Genomic DNA, 18,059 nt, shown 5'->3' with positions numbered 1-18,059 from the left:
AGATTGTGTATGTTGATGTTCATTGTTTTCTATTTCTTATCGCAGCTCCGTCACTGCAGGTGCAGTTTCCGTCACTGTATATAAAAGTTGAAGTAATTCGTTTTGCGGCAGCTTAGTAACTTTGAGACATCTTTTCTTCCGCTGTCCGGTTGGCGGCGCCAACAAGATGCAACGTTGGAGGAAAAAGAAACTCTGCTAAGAGTTCGCTCATCGACGAGAGCACAAATTTAAAGGTCCTGCCGGGCACGTCACCCGTGAATTTACTGCGCATGCGCAGTGCTGCACATGGCTTATTCCCTTCGTTTTAACCTCGGCCGTGACTGCGCATGTGCGCTGGTTTCGGGTGACAACATTGACAACACCTTGTTTGTCTTTTAGCTAACATCTGAACAAAGGCCTGCCCCTTTTTCATGAGGACTTCTCTACCACCGTCGTTACTTTACGTGTAATCACGATTACTAAATCGGATTACGATACTTTTATTATATTTCAATTCGTCAGTAACAGCAGAAATCGCGTCCGGAATGGATGTGGAACACAATGAAATCAGTGGCGAGACTAAATCGGCCATGCATACTTGGCGTTATCGCCACCATTTCACGTACAAGGCAGATCAAGGAAAAAATATCATCGTCCAGTGTAATCTATGTCTGCCGAGGGTTAACCTGCTGTCCACGTCCAAGACCTCGACATCCAACCTAAAGAAGCATTTAGACGTGAGTTGGAGACGATAAAAGACTTGTAATGGTTGACTGTTGCTGCCGGGTTAATGTTTAAAGGGCTAAATGAGTGAACGGCGGATGGATAACGTTACATTGCAGCTGCACGATGAGTACTGTACCACATGCTCCTTGTGTTTAACTTTACTTCATCCCGTTTCTCTGCACAAGTTGTATTGTATTGTATTGTTTTGTTTTGTTATCACAGTTGAAGATTGCAGTGTGATGGCTACATGTGACACACCCCCTAACCATCCACATGACACCTTGGTGTCTTCCAGAGATCACATTTAGGAGGTGAAGCCAGGCCTGATGCCAAGAGGGGGCGGAAGAAGGAGGAACACAATGGCGAGGAAAGCAGGCATTGCCAGCTCAAGAAACTGAAAGCAGAAATCATCTCCAAATGCATGACCCAAGCTAAGATAGATAATCTTATCTTTAACTTCATCGTGGAGGATTGCCTGTCCTTTTACATTCTGGAGCAACCGGGATTCAAGAGGTTAATTGCAGGCTTAACCGAGGGGCTTAAATCCATGGACAGGGTAACTTTATTCACAAAAGTGGATCAGGGTTTCTCCAGGATGCGAGAGGAGTTGATGACTAAACTCAGCAGCGTCCAGTATGTGTGCACCACAGCTGACGTGTGGACAGCCAACAACAGAAGCTTCTTCGGGATGACCTGTCACTGGATCGACGCCGTGTCCCTGGAGAGGAAGTCGGCTGCTCTGGGTTTTGCACGGCTGCAGGGCCGGATCACGTACGACAAGGTCGCTGGGAGAATACACGACATCCACGTGGCCTATAATATTGAAAGTAAAGTTCAGACCACAGTCACTGATAACGCCAGCCCCTTCATCAGCGTCTTCAAAGAGTTCGCGCTGGACGGCCAGGCAAGCGACGACGACATTGGGTTTTACCAGAACGTGAGCACCGTCCTTGAGGGCGAACCAGAACAGGACATGCTGCTGTTTCTGCCCACAGTGCAGCGCTGTGCGTCACACACCTTAGAACAGATCGTCACAGAGGACTTTTGGCAGGCTGTGTCGCAGGGTCCCATGTGCCAGCTCTATTACAGCATGATGGCTAAAGTTTATACCATTTGGAGCAAATGCCATCACCTCCAAGTTGGTATGGAAGCAGCAGACGAGATCGGAAAGATGGCGTTGGTTGTCCCCGCTGTTATACGCTGGAACGTGGAGTACTGCGCCCTGCAGAAGATCGTGTCTCTCACTGAACGGGAGCTGACAGAGCTGTGTGCTCGGCTGGAGGTCGCACGCATGCAGCCGGAGGAGATGGAGTTCCTGAAAGAATACGTGACTGTATTCCACCCGCTCGCATTTGCACTCGAACTCTTCCAAGCAGAACAGAAATGTTACCTGGGCCTGGTCATCCCAACGGTCCTCAGCCTTAAGAACAAGCTCAACGGCCAGAAAGAGGCTGCAAACTACTTTGGTGATGTCATCAATGCTATTGTCATGGCAATCGACGCACGGTTCCAGGAGCTGTTTGCCAGCACGGAAGCAAAGATTGCAACAGCAACGACGCCTCAGTTCCGCTTGTGGTGGATCGCGGCGTCCGACAGAGAGGAGATGTGCTCACTGCTCGCCGCCGAGGCCGCTCAGATCGACCCCGCCACCATAACAGAGGCCAACACCAGCCGATACTTATCGCCAATCGAATCCGAAGATGACTTTTTTAATTACGGGCCTGTAAAGCCTGCTACTCCGATCCAGCAACGGGGGGTGATGGAAGAGATTCGCAAGTACATGGAAGGGACGGGGAAGAGCTTAGAGTGCCTGCAGGACTTCCCCAGAGTGAAGCAGCTTTTCCTCAAATACAACACCACCCTGCCATCAACTGCGCCCGTCCAGCGGCTCTTCAGTCAGAAAGGCAACCTGGTCACCTCACAGAGAAACTTCCTGACTGACGACTACTTTGAACGCGTTCAGCTGTTAAGATACAACAGCAACGTGTGTCCTTCGCTCTCGGAATGAATCCTTATTCTCCGGTGACTCTTTCTCTCTCTCTCGCTCTCTCTCTCTTTCGCAGCCTTGTAATTCAGTTCATGGCAGCAAAACCCTGAGTGACAGTGTCCGTTAGCCAGATGTGTTTTCTAATAATCCTTCCCCTACTCGCACCTGTTGATGGACCTATACTTCTGTAGAAGGGGGCTGAATCTACTTCAGGGAGGTCCTGCACATCAGGGTGGCAAACGAACTGATTCATTAACTAAAATGCCAATACGTGAATTAAAACCTGACTGAATGTAAACCATTCAGTTTTCTCTACAGTCAATGTGATTTTAAAGTAGTCCAAATTGGTAGAAAACTGCCCAGTCTGCCAACGCCAGGGCTCATGGTGTCAGAAAAAGGCATTTATCAATGCTAATTAAAGTGCTAACTCACTGAAGTATTTCTTACTACACCACGATGCTTCTTTATGACTACTTTGTTCTCTGAAGTACTCACAAACAGGTGTCTTGAGCTCACACAGATGTTTCGTTTTCATTCCTGCATCACTTCTTTTTGACCCCAGATAGTAGAAAGAGCCGACGGCGTATATTTAGCTCGAAGCTAAGAGCAGTTTGTTTTTAGTTTCACTGTTGGGTTTGAGGGTCGTGATTAGCTTGATGGTAAATAGGCACGGCTGGCTCTTTTTTGAATAATGGAGTCCTAAAAAGGTAACACAGGAGGGAAGACAACATCAGCGTGAGCTATTCGAGTACTTGAAAAATGAAATACACTTTTGGGTGAAGTATTGCTATAAAAATTTTGAGTGGCTGATCAGAAATCCGCTAGTGCCACCCCTTTACCTCCACCCCTGCCCGCTCCAGAATGGCATACCTACGTACCAACATTTCAAATTGACAATCAACAACAGTGACATTTAATAATGGAAAGTGCTAACAAGAGCACGATTGTGATTTGAAGTAGCCGCTGGGTTCAAGTGAAGTGATTTATTTCCATTAAGCTAGTTCTTTTTCTACAGCTGTTGAATCAGAACACGTCTACTGTCTGTATGTTTTATATAATATATAAAGAGACAAAAAAAAAGGACCCCCTGTTGTGTACTTTTTTTTTTTTTTTAATCCAGAGTCCAGAATAAATTAGCGGTGAGATACTCACAGTCGCATTGTTTATGCAGCGCTGGCTACATCAACAGATTACGTTTGTAAGAAGCTGTAGCACAAAGCACACCAACAACTGAATTCCAGTGTTGCGGAGTCCCGAGAGCCTTCCTCACCACATCCCAGGTGTCAGTCAAGAGCTTCTGTCTTGTCAAACAGCTGCCTGGAGACCAAAGGGAGGCAGTCGCAACACACACACACACACACACACACACACCCAGGCAGGCAGGCTCTGTCTGGACTCCTGAAAACATTTCTGATGTTGCAAAACCCCTCTAGAGAATATGGAAAAAACCTTGATATTCATATATATGTGTACTCAGGTACATATATTGTAGATTTCTGGTTTTATTTGACTTTGCCTACAAGTGTCCAGAAAGATTAGACAGAATTGTAAAACTCCAGGATCTGCTCTACTTGAGAAACGGCATCTCGACATTCTACTCCAAACACGTCTACTTAGAAGATGCAGCTGAATGTAGAGAGAAGACACGGCGAAGCGTTCATGGATATCTGAATAACGAGCTAGAATACAGCTGAGCAGATTTAGGAAGTTGAAGTAAAAATAGCGAACTGTAGTGGGTGAAAACTAAAAAAGAATAAACGTTCACACGTGGGTCAGTGCTGGATAATTACATCATAAGTCACAGGTATTCTGAGAGAGTGGGTGTAAGCGTGGTGGTTCTTCAGATTGAGCAGTATTCCTCTTCCACCGACACCTGTAGCACCTGAGGAATATTTAAGTGATACTGCAAATGAAATGACAGTGTTCTCACACCTTTTTAACCAAATGATTTACTCTCCTGTGAGGAAGGTGTTTGGACGGGAATAGTAAAGCATGCCCAGAATTTAACCTTCCGTGCGATGTGTATTAAAATAAGCCAATATTTACAGAGAGATTTTTTTTCCCAGTTGATATGAACTGAAATTTGCCTCCAACCCCTCCCCCCCCCAAAAAAAATTGCAAGAATTCCTGACTTTTTCCAAATTTTGGAAGATCTTTTACTTCTTAAAAGGAAGACTTTTCCAGACCTTGGAATTCTCTTTTTTCCTCAATTCTGTGACCATATGAATCCCGTTTTCTTAAACTAACTAAATTTACCCTCCATTTCAAGGCAAAGACCAAGTGATGAGCCCAGGTTCTCCCAGCATGCATTTAGCTAAAACTTCTCGACTGTGTATTTGTGTGACATTTCTGCCACCTGTTGGTCACAAATGTGCACTTGAGTAAACACAAAGCTCCCAGTGATCAAACGCTCCAATAAAGCAAACTGCACGCTCCGGTTCAAAGCTCGATCCAAAGTGGATGTTTTAATGTTTTCAGAAAACCCTTTTTAAAACACACAGTAATGCCTGTCACCACACATGAACACACATTTAGAAGAGGATCTCGTTAGGCACAAAGTGGGTGGAAGGTGCACAGTGTGTGAGGCTCGGAGCCTCTGCAGTACCATTGATTTAATGATGGGTAAGCGCTTGTCTTTGCAGTCTTCTCATGCTTCCTCCCTGGCACGAAAGAATCTCGTCATTCTACGGAAGCAGCGTGGTGGAGAGCTTTAACCGTAAACTACCCTGCTTCTAGGAGTCTGTCAGTTCAGTGATACTACAGGGGGGAGGGAAGCATTAGAAGGCCCTCCAGACAAAGCTTCCATACAGATTTCATTATTCTAATGCCCTTCTCTCACTTTGCTCGGGTAAAGTCTTCTCCGGAGACGGCCTGAGTCATTGCTGAACGAGCTTAGCAGGACCGAAGTGGCCCAGGTTCTCGCAAGACTTCAGCCAGCGCTGGACATTGGCGGGGGCAGCGGACGAGGAGCCACTTTGTATCACACAGCAGTAGCAGGCGATGTCAGCCAGTGAGAACTCCGGCCCTATAATCCAGGGGTTACGACCCAGAGCGGAGTTGAGGGAGCGCAGGACGGCGGCTCGCTCCTTAGCACTGCCCTCTGCTAGCTGGAAGAAGGCCATGTCCACCCAGCTGTCCACCATGGTGGCGAGGGCGGGGTCAGCAGGGTAAGCGGCGAGGAGCTTAAAGAGAAAGCGTGCCACGTTGGCCTCTCCCTCAATGGGACACATGTTCTGGACGCTGAACTTCATCTGGAGTTTTGGGACTGTGGAAAGGACAGACATGCATCAGACAGGTGGAACATCATCTCAAGGTTCCCATTACTACTGAATGAGAAGACTTTCTGTAAGTGTTCAAACGCATGTCTGTCAGCGAGACGATTTGCTAAGTTGGAAGTGTTGAATTCCTCCATCTGCACTGATGTGAACAGACTTCCTGTTGATTATGGGACACCGTGACTATCGGCTATGTGAGCCAACAGTATCATAATTGGCTTTGTTCGTCTTTGCCATCAAGCCATAGATGGTCAGTGAGAGCACTTGTATTTGGACTCACGCTTCTTCATTTGTCTCTATGGAAACTGCAGCGAGATGGTGCTAGAGCAGAGTGTTGGATACACACGGACGGACAGACAGACGGACGGACGGACACACACACACACACACACACACACACACACTGCTGCCCTGTTGTCGTACCGATAAGAAGACAGAAACCCTTCTCCCTTCCCTGCCCTGCCCATTCATTGAGCTGTTAAGTAGCAGACAGCTGGTCTCTGCAGGTATCAGCTCCCTACTGCATGCACAGGAGAGAAGGGTTTCCATCTTCTTGTCAATTCTTTTTTGCATTTTAAAATTCAGTCCCGATAATGAAATTGATAAGAAATCAACAAGAACAGAAATCCACATTCTGATCACGTTAAGTTAAACAAATAGATGTCATATTTTGCCTAATTAATTTACAGTAAAATCCTGTGGGAAAGTTTCTCTCTTCTTCCTCTGTTTCAGACTCATCCTATGTCTTCATACTAACACACCCTGCTTCTGACTGAGCCTTACCATCTTTCCAAATTAGGGTGAAGCCTAGTTGGAACAGCTGGCGGGCGTAGCTGTCAGCGTGGCGTGGACCGAGGCAGGACACAAGCTGTGGGGGCACGCTGGTAACCGATGAGTGTACGTGGACTGTGGAGAGGACCCGGTAACTCTGACAGAGCAGGCTGTGCAGCACCAGCAGGGTCAGAGGTGGCTGCTTCGGGGTGGCATTAATGACGATGTCACGGAGTGCTCCGAGGTCCTGGTGACATTCACAATTAAAGGAGGTAAATATGTGTACAATCCCAAATCAATTTTATTTTAGTACACTGGTCTACCCAGAGCAATAGCGCCTGCACAGGTGTGGTGTGCAGTCAGCCAACACCTTCATATCTGATCTGAGGCAAATTCCAATGAGCAGGTTGTTCATGTTTGCGCTCTATTTATAATTTCAGCAGTTACGATGCTGCGTCTTACCTTGCCCAGTAGTGTGTCCAGACCTGCCGTGCCTTTGAAGGTTGTGGAGCTGGAGATTTGGGAGGAGGAGAGGCTGCTGCTGACTGTCAGGTCCAGATCTGCATCTGGGGTGGTCACCGTTTTAGCCAGACCCTCCACAGCTGCTTTCAACTCATACAGTTTTCGCATGATCTCATCCTGCCGTGCCTCCAGAGCTTTAACAGCTGGGTCCACCTCGCCGTTCTGTGGAGACAGACAGGACTGGTCATCTTGTCACAAACCACAAATGTGAATTTGGATGCATTCACATTTCTGGTTTTGATACCATCTTCTCCGATTTGCCTGGGTGAAATGAAGTGTATTTAAGTGTTTTCAATTTATCAGAAACAAAGTGCCAACATATTATGACAAACTGTCAAAAGCAGGACAATTTATGTGTTATGTCTTGTGACATTTGAGAGATTACGGCACTGAATCTGAGTCTTTGACATTAGGTTGGGTTTTAAGCTATCTGATATCAGAGGTTAAATCAGCTGTTGCATGGCCATTACGATGTACATTTTGACAATTTCAATAATTTCGGCAAACCCCACAGAGATTAGAAAGACAACATAAATGCCAACACAGTATGTCACAGAATAGCTTGAGAATGTTCGTGGCACTCAGGAGACGTGAACCTTCTGTTGCATCACCCAGCTTGCTAAGTGCCCTGTCAGGCTAAAGAAGCTAGCTAGCCTAGCGTAACCCAACTCCTGCGGATTCCAAAGCGGGGAATGAGCAAAGATCATTAAAATGCGTGGAGAGCAAAGCCACGTTCGGGCAACACGAGGACAAAAACACAAGCGAATTCGTTCTAAATTTCAAGCTTGTCGAGATGAAGTTAGCCGTTACCTGGAGCGCGTGTTCGGTGGTGCAGCTGCTCCCTTGCTGCGCGTGGATATTCGGTAGCTTGTACATGCAGGTTGGCAAATCAATCTTTACGTCACCCCCGCTGGTGGGCTTTACCTGGTACATGGGCATGGCGAAGGACAGTTAGCCACACAACAGTCAAGAAAATCTCGGATAGAGGTTTTTCTTCTGTAGCTGAGATGTTGACAGGCAGCAGCAGCAGCAGCAGCAACAGCAGCAGCGGGTCCCACCGGAAATGAAAGGCCACTGTGACGTCATGTCCGCCGAAAGTAAAAGTGACGCCGAAGCTGGGATGTGTTATAATAATGTGGCGAGAAGCTAATTATTAATGCTTTTTTATGGATTATACAATTTAGTCATGAAAATTTCTTTTGATTCACGGAGTCACGACGTTATCAACCGTTTCTGTCTGCTTGTGTCCTCTAGAACACACTAGAGGGCGTCAGAGCATTAATTCTCACGTCCTATGTCTGCGGCAGTATCACGGCTTTTATTATGTGTTTTGGCTCATTTATTGAATTGTTTTTTTCTTCTTAAAATAACAAGTTTCAATTTCTGAATAATTATCTGATCGTGATGATGCAAGAGCCACACTTGCAAACCATGTCTTCAATAATGCTCTTACAGTGTAGGGAGCTGGCCGGAGACCACTTCATTGTAAGAACCACAGTGTCATCAAAAATGCTTTTTTTTTTTTCATGCTTAAAAGGTCCATGTACCAGTTACTTTTACTGTATTTCACTGTGTTTTTTAAAAGTGTGTGCAAATTTGAAAATGACATTATACTGTAAATTTTAAAGAGAAGTGTGCTTAATAAGGCACGATTTCTGTTAGACAATCTATTTGAGAAGTCTGTGTATCATTAGGGATTGCACAGTGACGTCATGCTGGTCTCAGAGTAGCAGTATTCAGTGCTTACTTGCATGCAAACTCGAAGATTATTGACAAATAATATATTTACTGCTGGTGCACTGACCTGAAAACAATTCAGTGGCTTCATGAGAACAGTGAACATTTGTACCAAATTTTGAAGAAAGTCTCATGAGGCATTAAATGCATCAATGAGAATGGGAAAGAAATGTGTGTAAGGATGGACAGAAGTATAATCTCTCATAAAAAAATTCTGTCTGCAGGTGCAGATGTGCCATTTTTTAATAACATTTTCTCATCCTTTAATGAAAATCATATTTTTTGGTAATGATTATTATATCCATGTTATATCTACATTTTAGAAAATTAACAGAAAAATGCAAAAGTTTAGTCCAACAGGCAATCTTTAACTTGAATATATATGTGTATATATAATATTATATCATATTTTTGTGCCTTGTTCTGTCTTATTCAGTGTATTATACTATCAGCCAAAGTGGTTGTTAATGCACAAATGTACATTTGCACAGAGAATAATTATTCAAACATATACTTACAATATCATTCTGCCAAAATGCACTTTTCTATGCCAGAAAAAAACATATTTGCTGAATACCAAATAGGCACAGTACATCACTTGAGGTCAGGAGTATTCTGTATTCTGTGTATAATTTTGAGAATACTGAAAATGTGTCATACGGCTATCAGTCGACCCAAAAGGCTAAAGGTTCTCCTCAAGGTTGTTTTCTGGATAAGACATTTACGAGGTTGAAATGTCTGATTTTTCAAGTCTGATTGGCAATCAGCTTACCGCAACCTCAGTAATTACAGTTCCTGTTTCTATCTTGACTGATCTTTTGACTCCATCAAACCTCGCAACACAATCCCTCAGAGGCACTTGAAGAGGCCACCAGGTTCTCCTTTGACATATCCTCTTGTGGATACCTTCCTCTCTGTGTCACCTCCTGTCAGTGGAATCAGCTCGGTGCTGTTTTACACTCAAGCCTCATCCTCTGCTAGCTAATGGTTGGATCTGCAACTGAGACTGGAGAGGAGCTGAAACCTGACAGTTCGCAGTAGTTGTTTAAATCATGCAGGAACAAGCGACATGGAGTCTGTCAGGCTGTAGGAGCAGGATGGGGGGGTACTTAGGAGTCCTGAGCCACTGACGTATAATTAGTGTTGGAGCGATACTTGATAGTAAATACTGCGGGAGTTCTGCTCTGGGCCTTAAACATACGTTACATTTTATATCAATAAGGGTGTGTTGAGATATCATAAGATGGATGTTTTGGTTTCATCTTTAAAGTTACTGATTTCCTCAATATAAACCTACTGTAAATAAAATATTTCTAATATAATGTCCTCATGCGCCGTAAGTGTAATCCAACTGCTATCACCACGTACGCATCTAATCTAACAGTTAGATGTTGTAATATATTTAACGGCCAAAGTGTAACTGGACACAAGCAGACACTTGACCTCCATTATTCAGCTTGTCAGAGTACGTTCGTTCCAGGTGACTCTTGCCAATTTATCGGATTGTGCCTTCTCATTTGGAAAAATCTGTAAAGTACCTGTCTACTTCTCCGTGACAGCCATTATTTAGACTCGGGGAGAGTCAGCACATGCCACAACTGCTCAGGAGCTCAAGCGGGGTGTGGCTTTTAGTCTAAATTGCAGTCTACACAGCTTACATATTGCTAAAAGCATCAGTTAGCATGTAAACAATGGTTTCACACTGCAGGGTAAAATTAGATTCAGAGAAATAGCCCTCTTAATGCTCTTTATGAATGGCCATTGATATGCGCCTGGCCTATCATTCATTAATGAAGGGAAGCGACACGCAGACATCATAAGCAGAGGCTCCAAACTGATGCTGGTTGGAGAACAGAGGCAGTGCTGTCATCCCCTGCATTATGAATAGAGTTCCTGCGCAGAGCTCACAAAGCCCATTCAGTCACCCTTACATGCCAGTTAAATCTTTTACGATGTTCCTCCCTGTTCAGACTATCAGGTAGCAACATCTCTGATACCTTCAGTCTCTAAAGACTGGGAATGAGTTAAATATGATCAACGTTGGTTAAAGTACACACAGGAAGCGCAGCGAACTTCTAAATGGCTTCCCTTCCCCTCGTTTGCCCGAGCATACCGGCGCTTTATCAGTTGAAGATGGGATGCACATTAAAGTTTCACATGGACTTAATCAGTAAGGTGAGACGGACTCTCCTTTCTTGATATGAGTTTTTGGTGACAATGAATCGAGGGCATCAATTATTGAAGTGCCGAGCAGACGATCGTGCTAGGCCTGAGTGTCCACCCTGGATCCCATGATCCACACACAAAGTAGTAGGAGTTTCATAAAAAGCAAATAAGAAATGAAGATACTCCTAATATCTAATCCTTCATGTCATTTACTGCTGTATGCCGATAGCTGTTCCAGTTACTATTGCTACTACTGCTCCGATGAGCCGTATCAGCTCAACTGGGCTGTAAGAACACAAAATTTTAACCACCCATTCTAAAAATATCACTTATGACTTCTGATTTCTGTCTAATAAAGAAGGGATTTCCCCACCTATCAAAAATGTGTTTATGTCTCATGACATAACTCTCTTTTCTCTTGAAAGTGTTCGTCATTTATTATCCCTCTGGAAAAGCTAGATGTTGACCAATTTTGTGTCAACAGAGTCCTCAGTAAAACATGCCTTTTTTTTCTAAACAGACGACAAAAAGTTGCATTTTAAAGGGACGATTCATCCAAAAATTAAAATTCAGTTGATATCTACATATTGACTCATACTGACTGAAGTTTTTTTTTTTTTAGTCTGCTACATACCGCTGGAGTTTAGAAGTGAATGGTGACCAGTTTACAAATGCAATCCAAATAAAAAAAGAAAAGCTTCATGAAACAAAATAATAAAATACATCCATACTGCCTGCCATGCTTTCAGCCATGGCTTGGAGCCACGGAACGGCTGAAGACATGGTGCCAGTGACCTTTTTCAAAACAGTCTGGCTTGTTGACACTCCAGGACACTTGGATTACTTTGAATGGTTCCATCATGTTTGCTTGTTTGTTTGTTTGTTTTTGTAACTTGGTCACCATTCACTTAGATTATCTGGGACTGCAACCCCATTTCCTGCAACGCCGTAATACCATTTCCTGTGTATCTCCAGCAGAAACACTTCACCCAACCACCTGAACATAGCACAAAAATTAATTAAATTTGTGTTTGGTCGATTATTTCTTTGTTGTGACAGTGCTTCTTGGCAATAAATCTTATACCATTGGAAAGCCTGTTTGTTTCCCTTCTAAAGGGTGCTTTTGCAAGGAACATGCATTTGTGGGATGAGCAGCAGAGCTGAGTATGTGGGCTGCGCCCATGAAAAATTTGCCAAATCTTCTCTGCCCCTGCCAAACAGCAATTTTTTTGCTGTTGAGATTCTGTAACCAGTGGCAATATCATGTCTCCACAGTCTGGGACCAAACTCTATCCTTCAAGATGACAACACTCGCCTCCACGGAGCGGGTTTTATCAGAGACCACCTCCAGAATTTGGGTGCTCATGCTCAGCTCTGCTGCTCATCCCACAAATGCATGTTCCTTACAAATGTGGCACCGTTTAGAAGGGAAATAAACAGGCTTTCCAATGGTATAAGATTTATTTCCAGGAAGTACTGTCGCAACAAAGAAATAATCTACGAAATTTCCTTAATTTTTGTGCTATTTTTATTAGGATGCTGGGGAGTTTTAGGCGAACTATCCCTTTAAGACATGGTCCAAGTTTTCCTCCCTGTCAAGAAACTGTGTTGAATTTTTTTCATGATGTCGATCCATCATGCTTATCAGAACCTGCCGCAGTCTAGGTAATCTGTGTCTAGGTAATCTGCTTGTCACATGATCTTTTACTGCTGTCGCACATCCAGCAGTCTGCGTGGACCTGTTGGCTCACATTTCCTTCCTGTTTACCACTGGCCACTCCTGACCTGCAGGGGTCACAGCTCCATTGTGCATCACCCTGGCTTCTGTTACCTACTGGCTTCCCCAACTTCCCCATCTGTCCTCTGTCACCTCATGTCAGCAGAGAGTCCAAACTGATAACAGCTGATATGGATACATGATGAGATTATTAGCACTGCGTCTCTCTGGGCATGTCTGTGTCTTGATACCGTTTTGTCCGTGTTTAATTAAGAAGAGGCAACCTCTACTATCACAGTTCACCATCTGGAGCAAGTAGCAATGTGTGTGATTACACATCGCACGGCCATGACCTCACGATAATAGACAGGTACTCTCTATAATATACAGATAACTGAAATGACACAGAGGTGGAACCACTCAAAGAACTTCTCTATTTTGGCATCTTTAGCAAGCAGTGAACTGGTTGTTAAGTTTAATCTCATGAATCCTTTAATTACAGAGGATAACAAAGCTGTGTGCTGTTTAATATGTGTGTGTGCGGAACTTAAAATCTATTTTCCGTCATAAGAAACTTGGCAAAAGAGTATATGAAAGACTAACGTTTGGATTCCCCAGCCCCTCAATCCAACTGTAACCTTCACGGCTGAATAACCAAGCCTTAACCTTCAAACAGCCAATCAAACTTGCCTGGGTCAGACATTGTTGGCATTTTCACAAGTACAGTTAGAAAAGACACCATGCGCATGTGTGTGTTTTGATCACTACAGTCTTTACTGAAAACTTACACCTTAACTTCACTTTAACATCCAGACCTAAAAACGACAGCAAATCCTCACAATGCACTGTGGAAACAGATTTATGTCCCCATAACACATAAACACAAACACATTAATTTTACGGTGACCCACACTAAGCGCTACTTAACCAAACTCTGATTCGCTTGTTTTGCTTTTCAAGTTCTCATAGTTAAGTGTCTGGATCTCACGTTTTTTTCCCCTCTGCATGACTTTGTTGTGACCCCAGATATTTAAAAAAAAACAGAGATTTATTATTAGCTTGAAATTGATGGAGAACTAAACAGCAAAACTGTCAAACAAATGCCTTTCTACCCTCTCAAATATGTCATCATCAGATTCTTTTTTTTTTTTCAAATTCCAGTCGTATGGTCAGGAATCCACAAAAACGGACAAAATTCTGGTTTAACGGAACCATAAATGAGCAGGAACGCTAGAAATGATCGATTTTGTGTTATGGACAAAACGAAGTGATTATGGATTGTTGAACACATGGCTGTATAAAGACCACGTTAATTACAACGAATGATGCCTTTTGGAGTTTGTAATTAAATGTTTCTGTTGTTAGTAGTCGATCTCCATTAGCTTCAAGCTAATCATAATCAGCTGGTGCTTTCTGATGGCTGGAGTCAGCATGAAGAAATGCAGGGGTATAACATTTCTGTGAGTTCAAGACTTCTAACTCTGATTACTTTTACGGCAAAATACACTGTTAGGGTGAAGTAAAACTTTAATTGCGTGTCCCTGAAAGTAGCTTGAGCCACAGACACAGAGAGGGATGAATCAACATTCACCCTGTGTTTACGAGCATATCAATTTTGTGCATTTACATGTATTTTTCTCATATCATATTTGATCAATAATAGTTGTGAGTGCATGTGTGTGTGTGCACGTGAGTGTGTAGAATCATGCTTCTACAGAGAAAGCGGAGGAGGTGACCTTGATGACCACCTGAATCTCACCTCGGCTGGATCAAGTGACACCTGAACTCAGCTTTGTTAAATAAACTCCATGAACCCTGATGCTGCTTGAGAACACCTATGAATACACACACACACACACACACACACACACACACACACACACACACACACACCCTTGTTTTTTACCTTTGTGAGTTACTTCACAAACAAAATTCCTGACCCTAGCCCTTTCACCGAACCTTAACCATCACAACTTCATACCTGACCCTCATCCTAAAAATAACCAGAACCTCATTCTAACCCTGACCCTAAAACCAAGTCTTGACTTTCAAACAGCCCTTTGAAGATGTGAGGACTGGACTAAATGTCCTCACTTTCCAGAAATGTCCTCACAGTTGGTTAAATACATATTTTGTTCCTCACTATGTAGTAAGTACAACAACAAACACAAATACACAGACACACACACACACACACACACACACACACACACACACACTCATGTATGGTATGTACACTCAATCTGGAGCCCTTTGTTTGCAGGGGATGTCTGCTCTCTTATACTGGATGTTCAGTCTCATTTGCTGTTGGATCTTTTAAAGATTAGAGGACATTTTATAACTGCAAGGAAAACTATGATTTTGTGTGTGTGTGTAGTTCCTAACATCCTAATAGTTAATTACATCTTCCCTTTAGCCATGTGAAACACTTCATTCTCACCATGACACTTACAGTTAACTGACTGACAGTTATGTCCTGTTATTCCACATCATTATCTAGTGACATATAAACTTACAAGAAAGCTTAGATGGAAGTAATAAAAAGAAGAGCCAGGAGGAGAGAGTTCTTTTTTAAAATTTTATTTTCTCAGTAATTTGGTAAATACTACATTTATTTGAGCATTTATTTATAAGTCTAAAATGTGGGGGTGGGGGGGGGGGACATGAAAATGTGGGTAAATGTGGACCATGGCAGATCTTGCAAAAAAAAAAAGAAAAAAAAAAGCTGATCTAACCAGATGAGCTGAGACTAAACTAAACTCAGAGAGCCCTTGATGCAGTGGACTATGAGGGGTTGGGGGGTCCAGATTGGGTTGGAAGCTTGTTTAGTGGATGACCATGGCTTGGAACTCTTTGGAGAGAGAGAGAGAGAAAACAGAGCATTAGGGAGATGTGTCACCTTATTTCATTCATCTGACACCAACTCTAAAGTTGTAATTTTTCTAATTTATATGCAGAATTCACAAAGGCAGTCAGTTTCCACAGAACATCTCAGTGAATTAACTGCACTACTGCATCTCCCTGCATTCCTGCTTGACAAAAAACTTAAATATTATTTATCTTTTATCATTTAAATGTGACTGTGTCATTTCTGGGTTTCAGTGCTTTCGCTCCTTAGGCCCACAAACACGCTACGAAACATATATATCTTAAATAACGGATGCTCCCACCGTCTGCTCCAATCCGGCCATCGCTGTCATCATCAGCAGCGCTCATGAAGGCCTTGGTCTCTTTTTCTGTCAGAGCGCGAGCAGTAGGAGAAAACCTCTGCAGGAAGAACCTGGTAGACACAAATTCAAATATAGTCAGCTTCACTTCTCCTAAGCAATATTTCCCCCACATAACAGACAAAGAGACTGCTGCAACCAGGGAGCGAGTTTTTACTGTGTTTTTTCCAAGGTACTTTATCCCGTACATCACAAAGAAAACAAGCAGCAGCATAAAACAGAGTCTGAGTCCTAGAAATGCGTTTTCCGCAGTTATTAAAACTTTGTTGCAACTCTGCGTCAAAGAAAACGAGATTTAACGTCACACCGAAGAAATCGGATGAACCCATCTCAGGCTGAAGCGTGATGTCATCCTTCAAACTGACTCACTTCAGCTCTTCCTCTTCGATGAAACCACTGCCATCATTGTCCAGGATCCCAAAAACCTTCTTCACATCCTGAGGGCTCTTCTTGTTGAGGCCGCAAATCTGGAAGAATTTCTTGGGGCAGAAGGTGTCTGGTGCTGGGTGAAGAAGACGAAACCAAACAAAACAAAAAAGACAGTTAGAAAGATGAGAAAAGAAATAATGCCGTCACCCACGATTATTGTTCATTTATACAATTTACATTCCATATTTACAGTCTTGACTTCTTCCAGTCAGCAAGTACAGATATAGAACGATCGACCCTAAATTCCCCTTTTATTTCTCTACGTTTGACACATTTCAGAAGCTTCATCTGTTTGGCTCATCTTTTGTTGCTAATATCAAATAACACAAGCCTCATCAATGTACCCTAGTTTACCCAACATGGCGGTGTACAGAATTACACGCACATCTAAAAAAAAAAAAAAAAAAAAAATTAACAAGAAAGCGATAATGATATTGCTGGAAGACGATACCTTGGCAGTCCTTGACAGCACTGTCGATTGCCTCAGCAGAAAGAACAGATGAGAGCGACATTTTATTCCTGTAGGTAGAAACAACCACGGTAAATTATTTACAAATGTTTTGCCAGCTTTTAATCTAATACGAAGGCAAAAGCATCCAGGTAAATCCGGGGGTAGAGGAAGAACTGAAATAAATGCCAAAATAATTGTCTTTACACAACAGTTTTCACAAAGTTGAAACAAAATACAATGATGTCACCTGTAAAGTCTCACCTGGCTGTATTTAACTTTCCTAAAGTGGGCTGATGAAAAGAGAATCGCTCTCTAAACAATGTTTCCATCAAAAGTGACTTACCGTGTTAAAGGGGTGTCTCGCCCGGTCGGTGATCCAGCAGAGAGGTAAGGCTGAGTGGTGACTGCTGTCCGTCAAGGTGGATTTATATAGGTCTGATTGCAGTGACAATGGGGATTGCTTGAGTTACCTGTCTCTGGATCAAATTCTAACTGCCCGCCCCTGATCCAATTTCTCAGCTAACTAATTAACCTTTACTATTTATAACGCCCAGGGGCAGAGAGACCAGACCGCGGACATCTGTAACGCCCTTGTAAATAGCAAATTAAGGTGAGGAGCGTGTTCTTCTCCCCCTGTCCAGCACCCCTCCTATTATCCCAACATCCCTACTCCTCCTCCTCCTCTTCCTCCTCCTCTTCCTCCCCCTCTTCCCACCTTTAGAATTATACAGTACAGTAAATACAGGGAAGGCTGTAATGTAACTGCAATCTCTCTCTCATTTCTTCCTCTCCTGCCCCCACCCCTTCATGCAGATATCCTTTTACAGGCAGCAATCCCCAAAGACAGCACACATCCCACCGCAAACACATCCCGCATTTTAAGGGCATTTCCTGGGAACTAAAATGTCACTGACATTGAAACTTTCCACCCGGAAAGGACGCATCTCGACATGTCAGTTTTAAAACCACATTGGTGCAGGATCATGTGGTGAGTTCAGACAATGCAGTAGTTTTTTTTTTTTTTATCCGTTCTCAACCTGTCAGACGAGGTCCGGATGATCTAATATATATA

The 18,059-nt window shown here is 43.3% G+C and overlaps 3 protein-coding genes across 5 annotated transcripts; 1 reads left to right on the top strand and 2 right to left on the bottom strand.

Moving 5' to 3' along the window:
- The first annotated feature begins 343 nt into the window (after nucleotides 1-343).
- On the top strand, nucleotides 344-3,815 carry zbedx (zinc finger BED-type containing X). Of its 2 annotated transcripts, none has more exons than XM_086184786.1 (2): nucleotides 344-716; nucleotides 1,001-3,815. In XM_086184786.1, the coding sequence occupies exons 1-2, from the start codon at nucleotides 525-527 to the stop codon at nucleotides 2,711-2,713; spliced, it is 1,905 nt and encodes a 634-aa protein (XP_086040912.1). In that variant the 5' UTR covers nucleotides 344-524; the 3' UTR covers nucleotides 2,714-3,815. The 2 variants fall into 2 exon arrangements, with proteins under 2 accessions (XP_086040912.1, XP_086040913.1); XM_086184787.1 differs by having other exon boundaries at nucleotides 590-716; nucleotides 928-3,815.
- A 1,099-nt stretch (nucleotides 3,816-4,914) lies between these two features.
- aimp2 (aminoacyl tRNA synthetase complex interacting multifunctional protein 2) lies at nucleotides 4,915-8,329 on the bottom strand. Of its 2 annotated transcripts, none has more exons than XM_086184713.1 (4): nucleotides 8,185-8,329; nucleotides 7,201-7,422; nucleotides 6,751-6,985; nucleotides 4,915-5,957 (listed from the first exon to the last, which is right to left on the bottom strand). In XM_086184713.1, exons 1-4 carry the CDS (start codon nucleotides 8,197-8,199, stop codon nucleotides 5,569-5,571), a joined length of 861 nt encoding a protein of 286 aa, XP_086040839.1. In that variant the 5' UTR covers nucleotides 8,200-8,329; the 3' UTR covers nucleotides 4,915-5,568. The 2 variants fall into 2 exon arrangements, with proteins under 2 accessions (XP_086040839.1, XP_086040838.1); XM_086184712.1 differs by having other exon boundaries at nucleotides 4,918-5,957; nucleotides 8,071-8,324.
- Nucleotides 8,330-15,320: 6,991 nt separating this feature from the next.
- Nucleotides 15,321-17,139, bottom strand: pvalb8 (parvalbumin 8). The gene is made up of 4 exons (XM_086186264.1): nucleotides 16,988-17,139; nucleotides 16,477-16,609; nucleotides 16,051-16,160; nucleotides 15,321-15,731 (listed from the first exon to the last, which is right to left on the bottom strand). The coding sequence occupies exons 1-4, from the start codon at nucleotides 17,046-17,048 to the stop codon at nucleotides 15,706-15,708; spliced, it is 330 nt and encodes a 109-aa protein (XP_086042390.1). The 5' UTR covers nucleotides 17,049-17,139; the 3' UTR covers nucleotides 15,321-15,705.
- Nucleotides 17,140-18,059: the final 920 nt, after the last annotated feature.

Source organism: Aulostomus chinensis, chromosome 18 (genome assembly GCF_037954235.1).
Source record: "Aulostomus chinensis isolate RoL2024-O1b breed Wild chromosome 18, RoL_Achi_v1.0, whole genome shotgun sequence".
Classification (NCBI taxonomy): Eukaryota; Metazoa; Chordata; class Actinopteri; order Syngnathiformes; family Aulostomidae; genus Aulostomus; species Aulostomus chinensis.
Note: the sequence above shows the minus strand (reverse complement) of the source record. Positions and strands in the feature narration are given on the sequence as shown.